We start from the raw sequence: 18,135 nt of genomic DNA, 5'->3' as shown, positions 1-18,135 counted from the left end.
AATAGATTACTAATGGAGGTGTCCTCCACCTGCTTGTCGATTTGAATCAAAAGTCCATTGTGAATGCGACCTTGGTGTAAACAGGCTCGCCTCCCCACAAATCTCAGTAACTTAACATGGTAGTGTCACAGCTTGTGTTCATGCAGAGAGATAGAGCCTAAGTTTAATGCCATACATTGAAACATTCCAGGCAGAGCAATAACATCTTCATGGTGACAAGCAGGTTGTGGACCCATCTGCAGAAAAGTTATGCGCCTTTAACTCGTGTAACCTAGCCAATTCATTATGACTCTTGAGTTTAACATCGACGCCCAGTTTTATATGATTCTACAAGTGGCACGTAGAAAAAAACAAAAAGTCAAGTTTAAATAGGAATAAATAATACACACTCACATGAAAGACAAAAGCGCAAAAGCAAAAGTTTTATGACCACGCACATCCCGGAAGTCTTCATAAAATATATATGTATATTTTTATGTAATTAATTAATTAATTAATTAATTAATTAATTAATTAAATAAGCTAAATATACACTTTGCCACGGCTTTATTCATATTTTAACCAAATATGTATTAAAAACAAATTAAACATTTTTATCCTTTTATTTTTCTGATGGAGTTCGTTTCCCTGTCTTTTTCGCGCCGCTAGAGTTTTTACTGATTCCCGGAAAAACACAGCTGTTTTTTGTTTTTATCTAGTATTAAATATTGGTAAGATATCCTTTAATGTCACCTACAGTTTGTTTAGTGGAACACGTTGACACATTTATTCTATTAGGAAAAGAACAACCGGATAAATCTTAGTGAACACTTTGGTAAACCATGATTAGCATTTTACATTTATTCTTTGCTCTTTTATATCGTATTATGGTTATCATTTGAGGCTTGTCGTAATATTCACTTGTTTTAAAAGCTCCTGATTGTTGTCTCTACAGGAACCCTTATGGTAAAGGTAAAGAGGACCTCACGTCATTTCGGGAGGTCTTGGCTGAGCCCCGGCCCGTGCGGGAGGTACTGTGTCCCGGGGAGGAGGATGCAAACCCGGAGTCAAATTAGCAGCAACACCCGGGACAGCACCGACAACTTCTTCCACCGCCTTCCGTCAGAGCTACTGGATATAATACTGGGGAAACTGTCTGGTAGTTACTTAATTATGTCTTTAAAGCTTTATGAAATAGACAATTTCACAAATTAAGCCTGTCCAGTTCTAAGTGAACTCAATCTAGACAAGTCTATACAAAATCTAGGTCAGTAAAACAGTCAGTAAAACAGTCTGTATATGCTTATTTATCAATATAAAACATGATTTAACGATTTTGTCTTTGTCTTTTGACTAAAATATTTCTAGTTCAGTCCTTTACTCCAACATTATTAGTATTAGTATTAGTTCATGCCATGTCATTAGTTTTTCATTTTTACTGCTGATATTTTGTCCTTGTGTTTAGTTTTTGCTTAAGTTGCAAAAAATATTATGTTGATTTGAACTTGCGAGTAAACTCAACAAAACTATCACTGGTCAGAAGGGAGGATTTTAAGATGAAAAGGAATGATTTTGATTGATTTTTGCATTGGGTTAGTTATTAAATCACAATCAATTTCATTTGTGTTTTAGTACTTGAGTTAAGTGTGTTTGGTATGACGTCTAAGGACATCACCAATTATGTGGTGGACTACATCTCCTCTCAAAAGTGGACCAACAAGGAGATCTTCCAAAACTTTCATCACCCAACCTACCAAGAGCAGCAGGCCACCATCGGTCACTACAGAGAGTTAGGTAAGAACTAATTTGATGTGTGTAGTTTATGACTTAGAGGACATTTTTTTGTTTTTCTTTATTTAATTCTTAGGGCTATTGTTCAAGAGATGCACATTGCTGCTTCCAACAGAGGAGAGGTTAAAATTCATCTTCAGGAGATTCTCACAGGTGAGCTTATAATATTTTAGGGCTGGGTGACAAAATAAAGACTTTTTTCATCAATCTCGATCTTGCAGAAAATTTGATTCATTGCACAGCCCTAGAATACACTACACACTTAAACCTTTCTTGTACCATTATAATGCATTGACTTCTCTGTCTCATCTCATTCAGATTCCTTGTTTTATGTTGGAGCATTGCTTTGTTCAAGGCTGCCTTGGATTTGCATGCCTTGGGAGCTTTCTTCAGGTAAAATGAAACATCTTTTACTATATAGTATAACAACGGTGTGAATACAATGCAATAAGATGTAATTTTCTCCACTTCATAAGAAAATGTTAAATTATTACTGAAACTGGTATATCCATTTTCTCATTATACTGAGTAATAAGTCCTTCTACTTTTCTATCAGATTCTCTTTTTTCTGCTTTATTTGTTTTTTGTCTAAAAAGATTAAGAACTCTCTCATATTAACATCATTTATGTGAGGGCGATGTGACAATAACTTTTAATATCTCAATATCTTTTCAGACATTGATTGCGGGATGGGATGAGTTGGAGTGCCATAGGGTGTTTAACTTCCTGTGTAACCTTACAGACATTCTGTCCAAAACTGAAGTCCTCATCAACAACAAACCAGGTGAGAACTAATGCTAAACATACACACACCGCCTGGTAAAAAACAAAAACAAAAAACAAAAAACAAAAACAAACTCTTCCTGTTCTGTTAATTTTTTTAAATAAGAGAAGAGGTAAGAAATTCTTTTCTGTTTTAGGGGCACACTACTTCGAGGAGGTAGAGATTCGCCTCTTTTACCGTAAAGTCCTGTTAGATCCCTGGTCAAACCGTCTGGAGTTCCACTTCTGGTTAATAGAGCTACTGAAGCCGTGGCCCATGGTCAGTCAGGCCCATCTCCTGCTCTTCCTCTATGGACCACTCCTGCCTGAAGGTATGCATCATAAACCAGAGAGTAAGTCTGCTGAGTTCTCTTCAGATTAAGATGTACTGATTCAAATAAAACACATTAACAGTTATATTTCCAATAGTTTCTGAATGTTTGTGGTTTATTTGTTTATTTATTTGGCTAGTTATTAAGTTGTCACCAAATTGACAACTACACCTCTTGAGGTCCTATTAAAAGATACTTATACTTTAATATTTGTGTACACACACACACACACACACACACACACACACACCCCCACACACACACACACACACACACACACAAACACACTCAAGCGCACACACGTATACACACAAAAATAGCTTTTGTAGAAGCTTCAGTGGTGATCCTTCATTCATAAATGTCATTGATTGTCTTCATGTAATCTTTAAGTCCTTTAGCACAGTGTATTTAACATTATATGAAGAAAAAAAGTGATCCCTGATGTAATAACTGTTTTGTTTAGGTACAATAGGTTGGCAGGAGCTGGTGGAGAGGGCACTTCCTCATGGTGCCCTGTGGGACTTGGCTCAAGCTCTGCTGCTGCTCTTTAGTAAACTGGAGGTCAAAGGCTGGTTCGCAGATTCTATACTGGCCATCCTCGAGGAGCTTACTGGTACTGCCTTTATTTTTTATATTTATTATATTTCCCCATGGGAAATAATTTTTGGTTTACAATGCGGCACATACCTTCACAAAACCACCACATTTTGTCAATGCAATATTAACAAATGCTTGACCCACATTACAACCAACATGCACAAGTATTAACATAAAAGTGCACCATGTAACTTTTCTGTTTGGAGGTCTACTTGTTTCCATGGAGATGTTATTGCTTTGGAATGTTTTACAATATAGCATTAAACAAGTTTTTATTACTCATAAATACCTTGAAACACATTCATTCTACTTTGACCTCTCCTCTCCAGCAATCTGACCAGTAACTTGGTATATGGCGATAAAAGTTTATCGCCTTACTGTTACCTTACTATTCCTGACACTGAAATAACATCTGCATGGAAACAAGGTAGGTAGGTAGCAGACCCCTAACTTGAAAAATTACACAGCTATATATGGTTTGTGTCCTTTTGCAGTGATCCCTCAGCCATGGCATGTGGAGAATGTCGCTCGTCTCTTGGTGCTCTGTGACAGTCACCTCTGCTACGCTTTTCTGGCTAGCAAAGCCCTCAATGGACATCTACAGGAGATCTCAAGGCTGATTGTATACATAATACTGGTAAGACAATGTGATAACTGTTTATAATATTGTTATCAGATATGTATAACTAATATTAATTTGACCATAGGTGTGTGAAAAGGACGGCTATCACATGAACTGGGCTGTGAAGCTGGTGCAGCAGGTTTGCAAAGTCTTCAGCTCCGATCCTGAGAAGTTCTTATTTCTGCAAAACCTGGAAAACATGTTCGCAGAGACCACCAGGGACTTCTTTGAGCTTTCTGTTGGAGGTTTGTTTTCAATACATCAAAATAATACTCACTCTAATACACCTAAACAGTGGAGATGTTTACATACAAACCAAAAATCTGATAATTATGATTTCTAGAATTGTCTAGTAAACAGTTGTTTGATGTTATTTTCTGATGTGAGTAATTTGTTTCTGATTTTTCATACATGTACAGGTTTTGACAAGGAAAATTATGCAAAATAGGTCTAACTAATGTGGCAAAGACAAAAATTAAAGAGACAATGTTAACGATAGATTTTTAAAAAATTCATTATACTTCCAGATACAAGCGTTAATCCACTGATTAACTGACACATGTCATCATGCTTTTTTTGATGATAAGATTTTTTGTAAAAGCACACAAACTGACTGACTATCAAATATGCATGACTATTCTAGTTGCCTGTTTTAGTGGTCATGTAAATGTGCCATATGATGTTACTGTTTATTGTTTGTGATGTAGGGAACCTTGTGGAGGACAGAGAGATCTTCCAGACTCTGAGCATTCTGCTTGACTCCAGTGCGAGATTCCACGCTAAGTTCCTGCACATGTTCCTTAAGAGGCCGGAAATGTGACAACAAACAGCAGCATGAATGTGAACGAGGTTTTATCCTTACTTTTATAGAATTTTTGAATTTTTTGCTACAAAATCCTGTTGTGTGAATGTGCTTTCTATTTATTAGTCATATTATTTTTTGACCTTGCCTAACTTATTCTCTGCTTCTATCTAAACACTGTCATGCAATTGTAATTACATACTTTTATAAAATAAACTGAAATTGAACTTGGGAAAAAAGTTTTATTTAAATATGCACACCACACAACATTCACATTAAAAGCATGGGGCTTCAATAAAAAAGCTGTTTCATAGCAATTTTAGTAGTAATGTTTTAGGAAAAGTATCTGGCCTACAACTGTACATATACAAATCACATCTACAAATAATGTACTGTATTAAAAAACAGAATAGGCAAAATCAATCTAATAATAACAATATAAGGCCTCTAAAGAGACAGCCCATGGGCGAAAATATCCTTTGCACTTCATTCATGCAGCCCTTCAGTTGTTCATGCATTCATTGTTTTGATATGACCTGGAAAGAAACCGAAATTAGATTCTTATGTAACGTGTACAAAAAAAAGTGCGGAACATACTAAACATAAGGAACTTATAACAATGATATGCCAAATGTATTAAAGCATTCAAATCAGATGGGTGAGGTTTCAAAGATGAGTTTGATTGCTAAACTTTACTTTGAAAAAACATCTTTTTTACTGTGAGCATGGTTGCCTCTCCAGAGATCTGACTAACTTGGCCTGGTGGTGTCACCTGCTTGACTTCATGGAGAGAAATGTAATGAAATACTTTGGAAGATTCCAGGCAAATTAATAGCATCTCCAAGAAGCAGGCAAGCAGGTGGCATACCCTCCACCACAAAAGTGAGATAGTGCACCTTTAGTGATTAATGAATAAATATTATTCATATATTAATTATTGGAAATATGGGATAGCATGAGTAATTAAATGAAAATAATGAGGAAACAGCACCATAGGAGAGTTCGGGGCTGTAGTTGTAATTTTGAACATGCACCACAAGATGGCAACAAAACACCCACATACTAGGACCAAGCAGTATAGCACTAGTATACAACACAAATGGAAAAAAATTCAACCCATGCCTAACCACAGTTGATACTTACAGTAAAATGTGTTCTATGGACAGAAAAAATAACTTATTAGTGGTAACAGACATAAGTGCAACCAACTACTCCTATAACTGACAGATAAACTAAGAATATAATTAGGTGTGCTTACCTTGAAGCCAGTCTAGTCCTTCCTGGAGGCCCTCTCCTTTAATAGCATTGCTGGCACTGAAAGAGGCACGAGACGTTAATCTGTGGTACACGATAGCTCACTCACTTTCTCAGACTTTTCCTGGATCTCAAAGTTAAACCTGAGCAGCTCTAATCCATCTGTGCTCCATCTGGCTAATGAGCAAACTGGGTGGAAAACACTTACAAATCTACTTGCTGTAAGAAATAACTTCCTCTTGGTGTCCATCAAAGTTTAACCAAATTTAGACAACTACACTATGCCTTGTACTTTTTCCATCAGTACCATGCCTGAATAAATGGACAATAGGCTGATAAAACACTTGTGGAGAAGAAAGGCTAAAAGGTAAGAATTGTTGATATACATATATATAAATAAAATTTATTTTTAAAAATAATTTATTGAATATATTTATTTAACTGGCTACTTTCACAGTTGAAGATCAAGCCATCACAATGCCTTAGTGACACCTGCTTTTCCACTGTGATCCCTGTAATCTCTTTGTTTGGTGTAGTGAGAGGAGTGGTATTAGATCAGATGGTACTCTACCAGATGTGCCATGGCTTGTCTTGGATACTCTCCAAACTCAGCGCCTGCGTAATCTTATTGGATGACATGGCATCCTGCAAGTCCATCTTGTTGGCGAAGAATAACACAGGGATCTTCTTATTGCAAATATCTGGACACAAAAGTCTTAAAATTGTTCTCAAATGTCACCAAGGTAGTAATATAAATAAAAATAAAAATACTGATTGACACCTATCTGGAATGTTGTGTTTTCATGAACTTCGCAAAAACATCAACAAACAACAAAGTAGTGAGCATTTCCTCACAGCAAGATTTTGAATCTCACATATATTGCAATCAGGGTGTACTATCCATGTCTTTGGTGCACTATGTAACTTTTCTGGAGAGATGTTTGCCACCTGCCTTTCAGCAGTTTCTCTTACTATGTTCCTCAGTATGGCATTTAATTATCCATCTTGCAATCACAGGTGTAAAATATGTGTTTTTACTATGAGTTGGATCGCCTGTCATCAGATCTCACCTGTAATCTTGCCATGGTTGGCATCAGTTTTTTGGTGATTAATAATATACTGCATTTGAGGCAACGCAATACGATCTGAAGATGAGAAGCAGGTGACATACCCACCTCCAGAGAAGTAGCATAGTGCATCTTTAAGAGATCTACAGATGTACAGTGATTATGTGGCTCAATATGAAGCATTTAACCCTAAGCTAAAATAGGTTCTTTGAATAGGCCTACTTTATGTTTACATTGCAAGATAGGGCCAGTGTAATTTCTTATTACCTTCATGCTTCAGAAGAGTGTCCAGTTCTTCTTTGGCAACCACCATTCGCAGTTTGTCTCCACTATCAATCACAAAGATGATAGCATGGCTATCCCTATGGAGAACATGAAATAGGTCAGAACATTATAGTAAATACTTTGTTATGTAAGTATAATGAAGAGTTAAGGGTGTCTTACTTGTAATAGTGCTCCCATAAGCTTCTGTATTTTCCTTGGCCCGACATATCGAACACAGTGAAAGAAAGGCTGCTCACAAATATTAAAAATCTATTTTAAATGGCTTATTATTTACAAACAAATACACACAGTTGTTTATATACCTTGAGGTCTTGAACTTCTCAATGTTGAAGCCAATGGTTGGGACTATATCTTGAGCCTGTGTCTGCATACATAACCACACACACCAAAGTATACAGAAAGAGACAAGTAATGGGAAATATGTCAAGTAGAAATGGCTATGAGCTAAGCAAGAAGGGTTTACCTGACTAACATGCTTCCACTCCGCTGACAACGGCCCTAAATGATTTGAATGCTGAAAATAAGCAGTGGAGCATTGCTATCACATAATTTAAAGGTGCTCTATGTAACTTTTCTGGTGGAGGATCCACCACATGCTTGTCTCCAGGGAGCTGTTATTGCTTTGTCTGGAATATCCCACAGTACTTATCTATATATTGCAAACCATGCATTGAGCAGGGTTACCTTTCCACAGATCTGACCTGTAACTTGACCTGGTGGTGTCACCTGTTTTACTTCATTGATACTATAATACTGTGGAACATTCTAGGCAGAGTAATAATATCTCCATGGAGACAAGAAGGTGATGGACCCTACAGCAGGAAAGTTACATAGTGTCCCTTTAAGTAAAATATTTTGCAGGGTTTATATATATCTTACACTAATCAATGACTGGTCTGTCACAATTGGCCGCTTGATTACTAACATGCAAGATACTGTGTTGATATAAAAAATGAAATAATGTTTTCAATACTTACATTAGCAGGTTTAAGTTGGTTGATTATTGTAGTTTTCCCGCTATTGTCTAGTCCTAGGCACAAGACATTAACCTCTTTCTTCCTAAGACCAAGCCAGCCCGAAAGTTTATCCAACAACCCCATTATTATAAACACTATTACCTACACACCATTCAAATACAAGAATACATCACCCCATAGATGCCTGTCTAATGGTAAGGCATCGGTCTACGTTTCAAATATCTATAATAAAAGGTATAGAATAGATAGTTGTCCGCCCCGTGCAGTCATACAGGCTGAGAGGCTGCCAGCACTGTCCCGGCTTGTAGGGGGGTAATCCTATTATGGGAATTAAGCTGGAGCACCTGGTGACCTGAGAGCCCGCATCTCTATTGGACACCCCTGCACTCACGCTGTTTTGTTTCGAGTGAGGACATGCAGTTATTTGTTGTGTCATTTTATTTTATTATTATTATAGTCACAATGTCAATTCTCATTCTCTGACTGTAATACCATCCCAATATTTTGTAAACTGCTGTAGAAACATAATTCTGTTTTTATCTAGGCTAGTGTAATATGCACAGTTTTAACATGGTATTTGAAAATTTTAATGCTAACTGAACGGTATAATAACCAGTGTAGACAATACTGCACCAACTTCAACGTCATATAGGTCTATGCACAAGAACAACCCAAAGCTATAAGTAAAGCAACTATACTATTCAGGTTTGTCCAAGGTGTGTCTAATACCTTTAAGCCAATAATCAAAATTCCCCCAAAGTTATCAATTTAGACTCATGTTTAAGCAATCTAAGCTTTACTAGTGTATACTGTTAACTTTTGAAAGTTCAGATGCACCATTATTTGAGAAAAAAACTATTGGCATGGGGGTTAGTGTTTGTAGACAGAGCTCAGAGGCTGTGGACATTTGGAGTCACTCTCTTGTGTCACACTGCCTTTTACACATAATTCAGACCATCTGTGGCTCTCTACTGTGGAGTGTGCACAATAGTTATTAAAACACAACAGTGGGTAAATGACAAATGTCACTGTACCATCACACAAATGTCATGACATTTGAATAGGGAATGAGAGAGAGTGAAGTAACACAATCTGGTATTGCATAAGACAGATGCTAACCTCAAATTGCAAACATTTCTTCTCATTATAAATGCATTATCGTATATAGGTCAAACAGCTCCATCTTGTGGTTATATGATTTGTACAATTTTGCCCAAAATTACATTGATGTGACAATTGTCTTTTTAATGTCGGTTTGTAAGCAAAATAAATTACTGTGATCAACACTAGCTGTTTAATTCATATTTAATTAGGACTGAGTGTGTACTTCTATCTAACAAACAATAATACCAGCTTCACTGCCATAAAAAGTATCATGAATTATGATAGACAGTCCAGGTCACATCTGGTAGAGAACAATTTTGTGCTTTTGCCCATATTCTTATTTTCCTATCACCAAATAAAACTCAAACCCAAATGCAATAAGCAGTCGACCACCAGAACTGTTCATCTTTATTTGCAAATAAATAGTCACTGTAACTGCCTCTTACAGTGTGCAAGATCTACAACATCTCTTTGGAAATCATAGAAAAATAAAATACAAGAGTTTTAACTTGTACCTGGTACAAAAGAACGTCCTAACATTGCTCAGCAGTAGAACATGCTAAACAAACAGCATCTGATATTCTCCATTTCTCTAGCAGGTCGGCGAGTGTGTGTATGTGTGATGGGCCCTCTCCTGAAGATGAATACAATACTATGTAATGGTCTTAGGCAGGTATTAAAATCAACAAAAATGTGTTGCTGTAGAGAAGAACAGTGCTAAAGTAGAAGCACTTGAACACTTGGGAGTACCTCTGTCATATTTTGCAATTATAAAGACATTGTGCCTCGACCTGGAGAGAAAATAACCTTTCTGGTTCCATGACCTGTAGTGAAATGTATTATTTGTTATACTCACAAAATGAGACTTCAAATAGAATAACATATTATGCCATATTTTCCAATGTATATTTTAGGTTACTTTAAAGAATATATTTCAAATACATAAACTTAGTATCTAAAAGTTCATTTTAGATCAACTTATAACTATCCAAAATGAACCACTTTCCCCTAAATCTCATAATCAACTCTTTCTTGTCTGATTAAAACCGTTACATAGTATTACTGTGACAGGAAGGCACAGTTCCAGATGAAATTCACCTCTGAACATAACATAGTTACATAGATTCTAGGCTTTTAATGTGAAGCAAAATATAACTTAATGTCTAGGTCCGTGGATCTTAGTGTATCCTTCTATAACTGCTGTAAGGCATTCTGTGTGTCCATGGGAGAACTAGTACTAACACTATTGTCAATAAAGATGCTGCTTTATACTCAAGGTCCTTCTCTGCTGCCCTGACCTAACTACCACTGCTTTAAAAATCCAACCATTATATTATAAATAACTTCAGATGCCTTTAACTCTTCAAACTACGATTAACTGTATGCAACACTGCCAATTCACTGGTAAGATAGCGAACATTTCAAAACCAAGCTTCCTTCTATATCTGCTTATGTACATATAGTTGCCACATTGCTACGAGCATGACCATAATTATACCATTGTCCAGTTAACTTAAATCAGGTTACTTGACTGTGTGCAAAGTGGAGAGTTATAGGCAAAAATAAGTATTGAAAAGTGAGTTCCTACTAGCACCGAACAACCATCTAAGTCTATGTATTATTCAGGTAGTTAGAACAGTTTGTGAACATTCATTTAAGAGTGGGGAGTATACTTCCAGGCATGATTAGAAGTATATAGTTATTCCTTTGAAGGCAACTGATAAAGCTTAGCGATAAAGTTGACTGGTGAATGGTTTCAGTAGTTTGTATGTCTTACCATCTCCCATTGCACTTTTCCTTATCTCTGTCTGAAAAACCTAGGTGACTGCATTTTGCTGTATTGCTGATTTTGATAGAAAATAAATGAATTATAATATCCAAATTCACTAGGGCTTTTTCACATACAAGACTGCACATTAATAGATATAAGTTTATGATAACAATTAATCGATTAGCTGTCTATACACTTTTGAAACATTCAATAAAGTTTATCTCATACTTTGCTCTCTATGTCTTCAAGTATTAGCCTACCAGATTCACTGGAGAGAATGGGTAAATAAGTAAATTTTATAATAAATAATTTCAAATAAAGACGTCTCAAATTGCACACCCGATAGCAGCTACATGAGCACATAACTCAACAAAAAGTCAAGATTAAGTAGATTATGTTTGCAAATCTACTTGGCTAGGTTACATTCCCCTATAAGTGCGGACCATGTCAGTCTTTAGTCCATAGAGTCTGGCCCAATGTCAGGTGAGCTGCAGAGTAGAAAAACCTATGGTACTACGAAGGTGTCCCGACCAGGAGCAAAGTCCACTGTGCCAGTTTGTCCATCTTAAACCAAGATTTTCTGACATTTGGGGCACAGGCTGTGTTCTAGACTTCTCTCCCCTCCATGCACCCATCCCAGGTGGGGTCATATGTGGGGTCGTATGAGGGGTCAAAGTTCGTCCTCATACATGGAACCCCTTGTCGTGTTCGTGCAGCAACTGGAGGTGAAGAGTCTGAGCGCTGCTGATGATTCGTCGCTGGTGTCCAATCAGCTCCACCCCCACACGCCTCACATCTCTAGGCCCAGAGGAGGAGACAAGATGAACAGAGAGAACAGACACTTTAGGGCCTCTTATGATACAGACAACTTTACAATGTACAATAAATAATGTAAGTAGTGGGATGTATCTTTTTGGCTTATAAACAATGATGGGCCCAAAATAATACCTTCGGGTGCACCTACAATCTAATTATTGACCGTAACTATAGTGCTTACCCTCTTATACTTTATTACTCATATTAAAAAGAGTTGCTTATATTGTTCTATTATAATATTTACCACTGCAATACTCATCATATTGTTTACCTGTAAACCATTGCATTTATATTATAAGAGAGTAATTATGTATTTATGCAATCTATAAATTAGGCGTTGTGGCATATGATTTCAGATTTACTTCTCCTCACAATGCAGTACATGTCTTGATACATAGGTCATGTATGTATGTATGTATGTATGTATGTATGCATGTATGTATGTATGTATGTATGTATGTATGTATGTATGTATGTATGTACGTATGTATGTATGTATGTCCATCTATCTAGCTCCCTCTGAAATAGTGTTACTCACTCAATGCTCATCCTGGCCACAGCATCCAGTGTGTTGTATCCTGCAGCCATGAAGTTACTTTTGTATTGCGACATCTTGATGGAGTCCAGCCACTCGCCCACAGAAATAAACATGGGGTAGTCCATCTCTTCACTCGGGCATGGAGACTCTGGAAGACTGAGGAGGTTACAGACCGGAGTTAGGGCCCTGTCTTAAATTACATAAAGCTATAAAAGCAGAATCTGTATAATAGGATCCACTTTTATAAGCAGGAGTAAAAGACTTGATTAACTTTATTAACTCCCTCACTGGAAGAGGAGTGCTACACTCTGACAAATGGGGGTACGATCACCTTAACTGTATTTACTGTAATGGCAATGCAATTTTGGATACAAGGGGGTTTGTCACTGAAGAAATATGATAAGAAAAGCAGTAGACAGTTTTAATGTATTTAAATTACACAACAAATATATAAGAATAACTATTTGTTACTATTAAAAAAGTAATTTTATTATTATTTGATTCATAAAAAATACAACAAAACATATTCTACAAACAATTGATCATTTAGAGTCCTGTGGATACTCCACAGCACAAATATATGTGTTAGTCATACTAAATGTGAATGTAAAATGCACTATATTGCTGGTTTGAGATGACTTAAAATGATACTTTAAAAGAAAACTATATAATTTTTTGTGTGCAATGTGTCACAACTTTAAAGTATGCACATTAAAGTTGCGACACATTACACACAACATTTACAGCCTGGGCCAATTTGCAATGTCTGTTTCTTTTTACAGGGTTTTACAGACAGTTTAACATTATAAACAGCAAAACATTTCATTATGCATTACTCTACCTTTGAATATCCTCTACCAGTGGCAGAAGGCTGCTGGGGTTGCGGATGAGTTTATCCAAAAATGTTACGATGTCGACAAATTTGGGCCGATGACTCCTCTCCTTCTGCCAGCAGTGCAGCATGAGCTGGTGCAGAGCCACAGGGCAGCCCAGGGGCGCCGGCAGTCTGTAGCCCTCTTCAATGGACAGAATCACCTAGAGACACAGCACAGACCAGAGACGAGTGTGATTGCATGGGAAGCTGATGAGGAAAGAGGGTTTTATGTAAAACAAGTGACAAGTTTTCAAAGTTGAACCGAAGGTCTTCCAAGGCTACAAGGCTAGATATCAGGAATAATGTTTTTCAGAGCAGTGATTGTTGAACTTTTCACCTCATCGTTTTTATTGGGTTCAAATCATTACTAAAGCAGGAATGAACATGATTATTCCAAGACGAAATTATAGGTATAGGCAAAAACTACAAAAACAGAACAAAACAGTCAATGTTTGGTGGTTCAGATCCCCCTCTCTTATTAAAGTAAGTAACAAGTAACCCTTATTCATTTGTTTGTGCAATTGAATAATGGGAGATTATTAAGAGGCTGCGGACACAAAATTAAAACATGAAAGTTTATATTAAGACAACTGTAAATCAGGACTAAATGAGGTCAGTATTAAACTGAGATTAAACCAGGACTAAATCTGTAGTAAATCAGGTCTAAAAAAGGAACAAACCAGTTCTTAATCAGGATTAAATTAAGAAGATGCTCTGATCACTTCTAACTTACTTTCCAGTGATACAGCTATGAGCACATGATAAAGAGTGCTGCACTTGATATGAGCTACTCCTCTGGCTCTCATGGATAAAAAGACCAGACTTTTCTATATAAGTCATTGCCCGGCAGCCTCAACCTCTCCCTTTATCTCTCCTTTTTATGTATTATTGTATGCTTTAGTAGATAGTCCGCACCATGTATCTAGCTGAAGTCCTGTGATCGGTGGCTGACCAAGGAAGAGATAGTGTACAGCGAAGCTTGGCAGACATTTTTCGCCTTGGAAAGCACTTCTAAGCAATTCCCAAACAGAATAAATCCATGCCCAAATCCCACAGACCTTAGTGGAAATGTGTGTATGTGTGTGCAGGATTACAGAGGAGATTTCAGACCCAGTGAAGAAAAGGATGGCTCTGCTTCCTCTATAGTCCTGGTCCAATCCCTGGCCACAAGTCCAGGATGAAGGGGTCACTCAGCTGAGCCAAACCCACAGATTTAAACCCTCACTGGGCTGGACAAGTCCTCAGAACCACTGACCTTTATGGTGCAATTCCCTTTTCTTTTTATCCATTTTTACTTGTTTCTGTCCCATATCCCACAGCAGCTAAAGGCATTTCTTTGGTACAGGTTGTGCAAAAGGGCAACAGTTTTAGCCACTATCATAAAGTGTGGTGTTTAATGAATTAGATGATTCGCAAATTCTGTCTGTGTAACAATTTGTACCATTTGAAAAAAAATCTCCCAAAGCTTTCATAATAATATATAAATTAAATAAATCAGCTGTAGACACAGAAAAAAGAACATATTTAATATGTTATCATTGGTGAGAAGAGACACTAAAGTTGATTTAGCTGCGCTCTGAGATTGGATGTTGAAATCCCAATGAAAAGCTGGACATAACCCATTGCCTGGAATACAGCATTAGTGGACAAATTTATAGTGCCCAAATAAAAAATAAAAATAAAAATTGCAGCATAGTTTAGTGATGGTTACAATGACCGATTTCAATAAACTCCACGGACTGGAAAAATTTAAATACCTTTATGATTTTACAACATCAAACATTTTATCTTACATTATTACAGCCACCAGAATCAGTGCATCTATACAATGAAGTACTCACATCCTGATTGGACATCTCCCAATATGGCCGTTCCCCGTATGACATCACTTCCCACATGACAATGCCATAGCTCCATGTGTCGCTGGCTGAGGAGAACTTCCTGTAGGCAATGGCCTCTGGAGCTGTCCATCGGATTGGGATCTTTCCTCCCTGTAACACAAAAAATGATTGCACATAAAAAAAAATGTCTAGTCTCTGTTCAGAATGCAAGTCAAGTAGACAGTAAAGAAAGAATATAACAACACCATCAGGTCCAATTTGTGGGTTGTGACTCAAGCTTGGGCTGCAAAAACTGATGGCGGGAACCTACTTTTTTTTATCCACAGCTGCTCTGGGAAACAAGACTGCCAAACTACACCATCTGCCCCTCTGACCACCACCAATCACTCGCAAATACACACCTATATCACAGTAGGCAAGATAGGTGAAGTGTCTTGCCTAAGGACACAGTAACAGTTTGCACTTCTAGAGCTACTATTGCCCCACTGTCATCTGGTATTCCTGCAGTAATCTCCCATTCCAGTGCTAATCAGGACTAACTCTGCTTAGCTTCCGAGATCAGGCTTACGAGATCATGCATTCTTAGTCACAAAATGTATTCTAAAGAAACAGATGCCATAAACTGTGACAATAAAAACAACTCTTATTGATTAGCTCTTATGGGTTACAATGGCTAAAGTAAATATTAGACCAGTTGGAACAATCTATCCTAATATATTTAGATTTGTACCATATAAGAACTAATTGTACCGCTATACCCCAGATACACCACAATCACTAAACAACTACAACAAAAGTAATGGTATATGCTAGCACAACAAATGTAGTATTGATGTAAATAAAAGGGATAGTATGGACATCTATGATTAATCCCTGACAGCTGCTGGAGTAAAACTTAAGCAGTTTCAGTATCTGTATTTTCTTCAACATTTTCAAACTTTTCTCCTAATGAGGATTTGTCACTGCGCCATAAGCAGTTATCCATCTGGCAGTACACATGACGTCAGTACATCTTAACATTTGAAAGCTAAGTTAAGATGTTTTTGAAGATGTTTTGCTTGGTTCATCAATTTTTATCACGCATCTAGGTATTTTTTTCTGTTTATGCCAGTAATGTATAAGCAATGAAAAAAAAAAAAGATTTAGGCATCAGATTTCACAATGAAACTGAGTTGTTTTGGGCAGTGAAAACATTTGTACAATTTGTTCATCAAGATTCTTGAATTGTCAAATCATAGACAAATGTGTCTAGTCACATCTGTTGCCCTAATTAGCTCCATGGTTTGTTTTGGCTGGGTTTGGAAAAGAAAGGCTCAAGAAGCTCATTCAAAGGCACTGATTAAATTATAACCTATAGTAAAATAGGCCTTTATGAACTTGTAATTATGTTATAATCTTTCACCATAGCCTTACTCGGACTTGTATTCATTCATACATGTTTGGATAATCCACTATTGTCCTGCATTTGAGGCTTGAGTGCTCTGAAAGTTTCTGTTTTTATATAGTAGTGTAGCCAGCTGGAGAGAATCAGTTCCACAATTTTGAAATGGCAGTCAATGGACCCATGTCCATATATTAAGTTGTTTTCAGGTCAAATGCAGTTTACAATAAACAAAATGTGATGAAATGTGAAAAAGCACAACACGTCTTTTTTAACATTGGTGCAATATTTACCGTTGTAGTATAGGCCGCCTCAGGGTCATCCTCTAAGACTCTGGACAGGCCAAAGTCGGACACTTTACACACTAGGTTACTGTTGATCAGGATGTTTCGAGCCGCCAGGTCTCTGTGCACATAGCCCATGTCAGACAGGTACTTCATCCCTGAGGCGATCCCACGCAGCATGCCCACCAGCTGGATCACCGTGAAGTGACCATCATGTTGCTGACAGAGGGAGAAAATTGTACTGTCAAACTATAAAGTATGGATAATCCACAGACAGGATAGTAATGAAAAACGGTATAAATTAGTTTGTAAAATTGCAGAGTTTACTTTTTTGGCATGAAATTCAATTAGCAAACTAAATTGTATTTTTCATGTTTCAATAGCAAAATAACCATCTAGTAGTTTAACACATTTATTACAACTGCTCAGAAAATGTCAGTTTGTGTATTTTGTTGTTGTTTCCAGACACTTTTTTTTTGCTTATTTCCAAATTTGAATGTCATTTTTACTTTACAAGATTTTATTATTTATCACTGATCAGGATGAGATCATCTTTAGTAATATTTAGGGAGTGCTAACTAGAAATCTGTTTCATTTTGTAAACTGCATGTAAAAAATGTGTTCTGACTGCTACTAGGGGGCAGCCTGAAGGTGAGTGTGCAAGGTTTGAAATACTGAATCCAGTTTTGTTCTATTTGCCCATGCTACAATTGTGACCATTTGAAAAAAATCTCCCAAAGCTTCCCAAATACTATATAACAAAATGCCATCATTGAAGTTGGTTCATATATAGATATATGATCATAATAATATCTGGTTACACTTAATAATAGGTAACCTTAACAAAGCACAAAGGAAAACTTAATTCATGATGAAAAAAAAACTCGATAAAGAATAATTCAGGCTTAGGGTTAGGGTAACCATTTAATTAATACCTAACTCCAGCCTGTATTTTCATTATGTTTTATTAGGGCCTATTTAAGGTGTAATTATTATCAAATGTAACCGAATATTTTGTCAGTGCTGTCATTTTGTGTTGTATTGGGGCACAGTTGCTT

General features: G+C 36.9%; 3 protein-coding genes across 4 annotated transcripts in view; 1 reads left to right on the top strand and 2 right to left on the bottom strand.

The window, feature by feature from the left end:
• Positions 1–285: 285 nt before the first annotated feature.
• Positions 286–4,903, top strand: LOC117388937 (F-box only protein 47-like). Its single transcript, XM_033986493.1, has 11 exons — positions 286–340; positions 935–1,138; positions 1,612–1,773; positions 1,847–1,923; positions 2,089–2,163; positions 2,446–2,554; positions 2,691–2,864; positions 3,328–3,477; positions 3,956–4,098; positions 4,169–4,328; positions 4,791–4,903. Exons 1-11 carry the CDS (start codon positions 286–288, stop codon positions 4,901–4,903), a joined length of 1,422 nt encoding a protein of 473 aa, XP_033842384.1.
• Positions 4,904–5,247: 344 nt separating this feature from the next.
• LOC117389510 (ADP-ribosylation factor-like protein 6) lies at positions 5,248–8,703 on the bottom strand. 2 transcript variants are annotated; one of them, XM_033987193.2, is made up of 8 exons: positions 8,469–8,703; positions 7,955–8,005; positions 7,794–7,855; positions 7,651–7,719; positions 7,474–7,568; positions 6,711–6,840; positions 6,144–6,199; positions 5,248–5,421 (listed from the first exon to the last, which is right to left on the bottom strand). In XM_033987193.2, exons 1-8 carry the CDS (start codon positions 8,589–8,591, stop codon positions 5,396–5,398), a joined length of 612 nt encoding a protein of 203 aa, XP_033843084.1. In that variant the 5' UTR covers positions 8,592–8,703; the 3' UTR covers positions 5,248–5,395. The 2 variants fall into 2 exon arrangements, with proteins under 2 accessions (XP_033843084.1, XP_055086541.1); XM_055230566.1 differs by lacking the exon at positions 7,955–8,005.
• A 2,538-nt stretch (positions 8,704–11,241) lies between these two features.
• The window catches only part of LOC117388935 (ephrin type-A receptor 6-like), a 202,348-nt gene continuing 195,454 nt past the window's right edge, over positions 11,242–18,135 (bottom strand). The window contains exons 13-17 of the mRNA XM_055230560.1: positions 17,087–17,296; positions 15,413–15,562; positions 13,539–13,732; positions 12,698–12,853; positions 11,242–12,141 (exon numbers count right to left, since the gene is read on the bottom strand). Coding sequence (XP_055086535.1) covers positions 12,027–12,141; positions 12,698–12,853; positions 13,539–13,732; positions 15,413–15,562; positions 17,087–17,296 — 825 coding nt within the window. The 3' untranslated portion in view covers positions 11,242–12,026. The remainder of the gene's footprint in view (positions 12,142–12,697; positions 12,854–13,538; positions 13,733–15,412; positions 15,563–17,086; positions 17,297–18,135) is intronic.

This window comes from Periophthalmus magnuspinnatus, chromosome 21 (assembly GCF_009829125.3).
Source record: "Periophthalmus magnuspinnatus isolate fPerMag1 chromosome 21, fPerMag1.2.pri, whole genome shotgun sequence".
In the NCBI taxonomy this organism is placed as follows: Eukaryota; Metazoa; Chordata; class Actinopteri; order Gobiiformes; family Gobiidae; genus Periophthalmus; species Periophthalmus magnuspinnatus.
This window is presented reverse-complemented; position numbering and strand designations above follow the sequence as displayed.

What these genes read in the sequence shown, in the direction of transcription:
- LOC117388937 (XM_033986493.1), top strand. Translation starts at nt 286, where the DNA reads ATGACTCTTGAGTTTAACATCGACGCCCAGTTTTATATGATTCTACAA. An exon ending in TATGATTCTACAAGTGGCAC is followed by an intron (nt 341 to 934) that starts GTAGAAAAAAAC and finishes TTGTCTCTACAG; the next exon opens with GAACCCTTATGGTAAAGGTA. An exon ending in GCCTTGGGAGCTTTCTTCAG is followed by an intron (nt 2,164 to 2,445) that starts GTAAAATGAAAC and finishes ATATCTTTTCAG; the next exon opens with ACATTGATTGCGGGATGGGA.
- LOC117389510 (XM_033987193.2), bottom strand. Translation starts at nt 8,591, where the DNA reads ATGGGGTTGTTGGATAAACTTTCGGGCTGGCTTGGTCTTAGGAAGAAA. An exon ending in ACCAACTTAAACCTGCTAAT is followed by an intron (nt 8,006 to 8,468) that starts GTAAGTATTGAA and finishes GCTTATTTTCAG; the next exon opens with CATTCAAATCATTTAGGGCC. An exon ending in AGGACTAGACTGGCTTCAAG is followed by an intron (nt 5,422 to 6,143) that starts GTAAGCACACCT and finishes GTTTCTTTCCAG; the next exon opens with GTCATATCAAAACAATGAAT.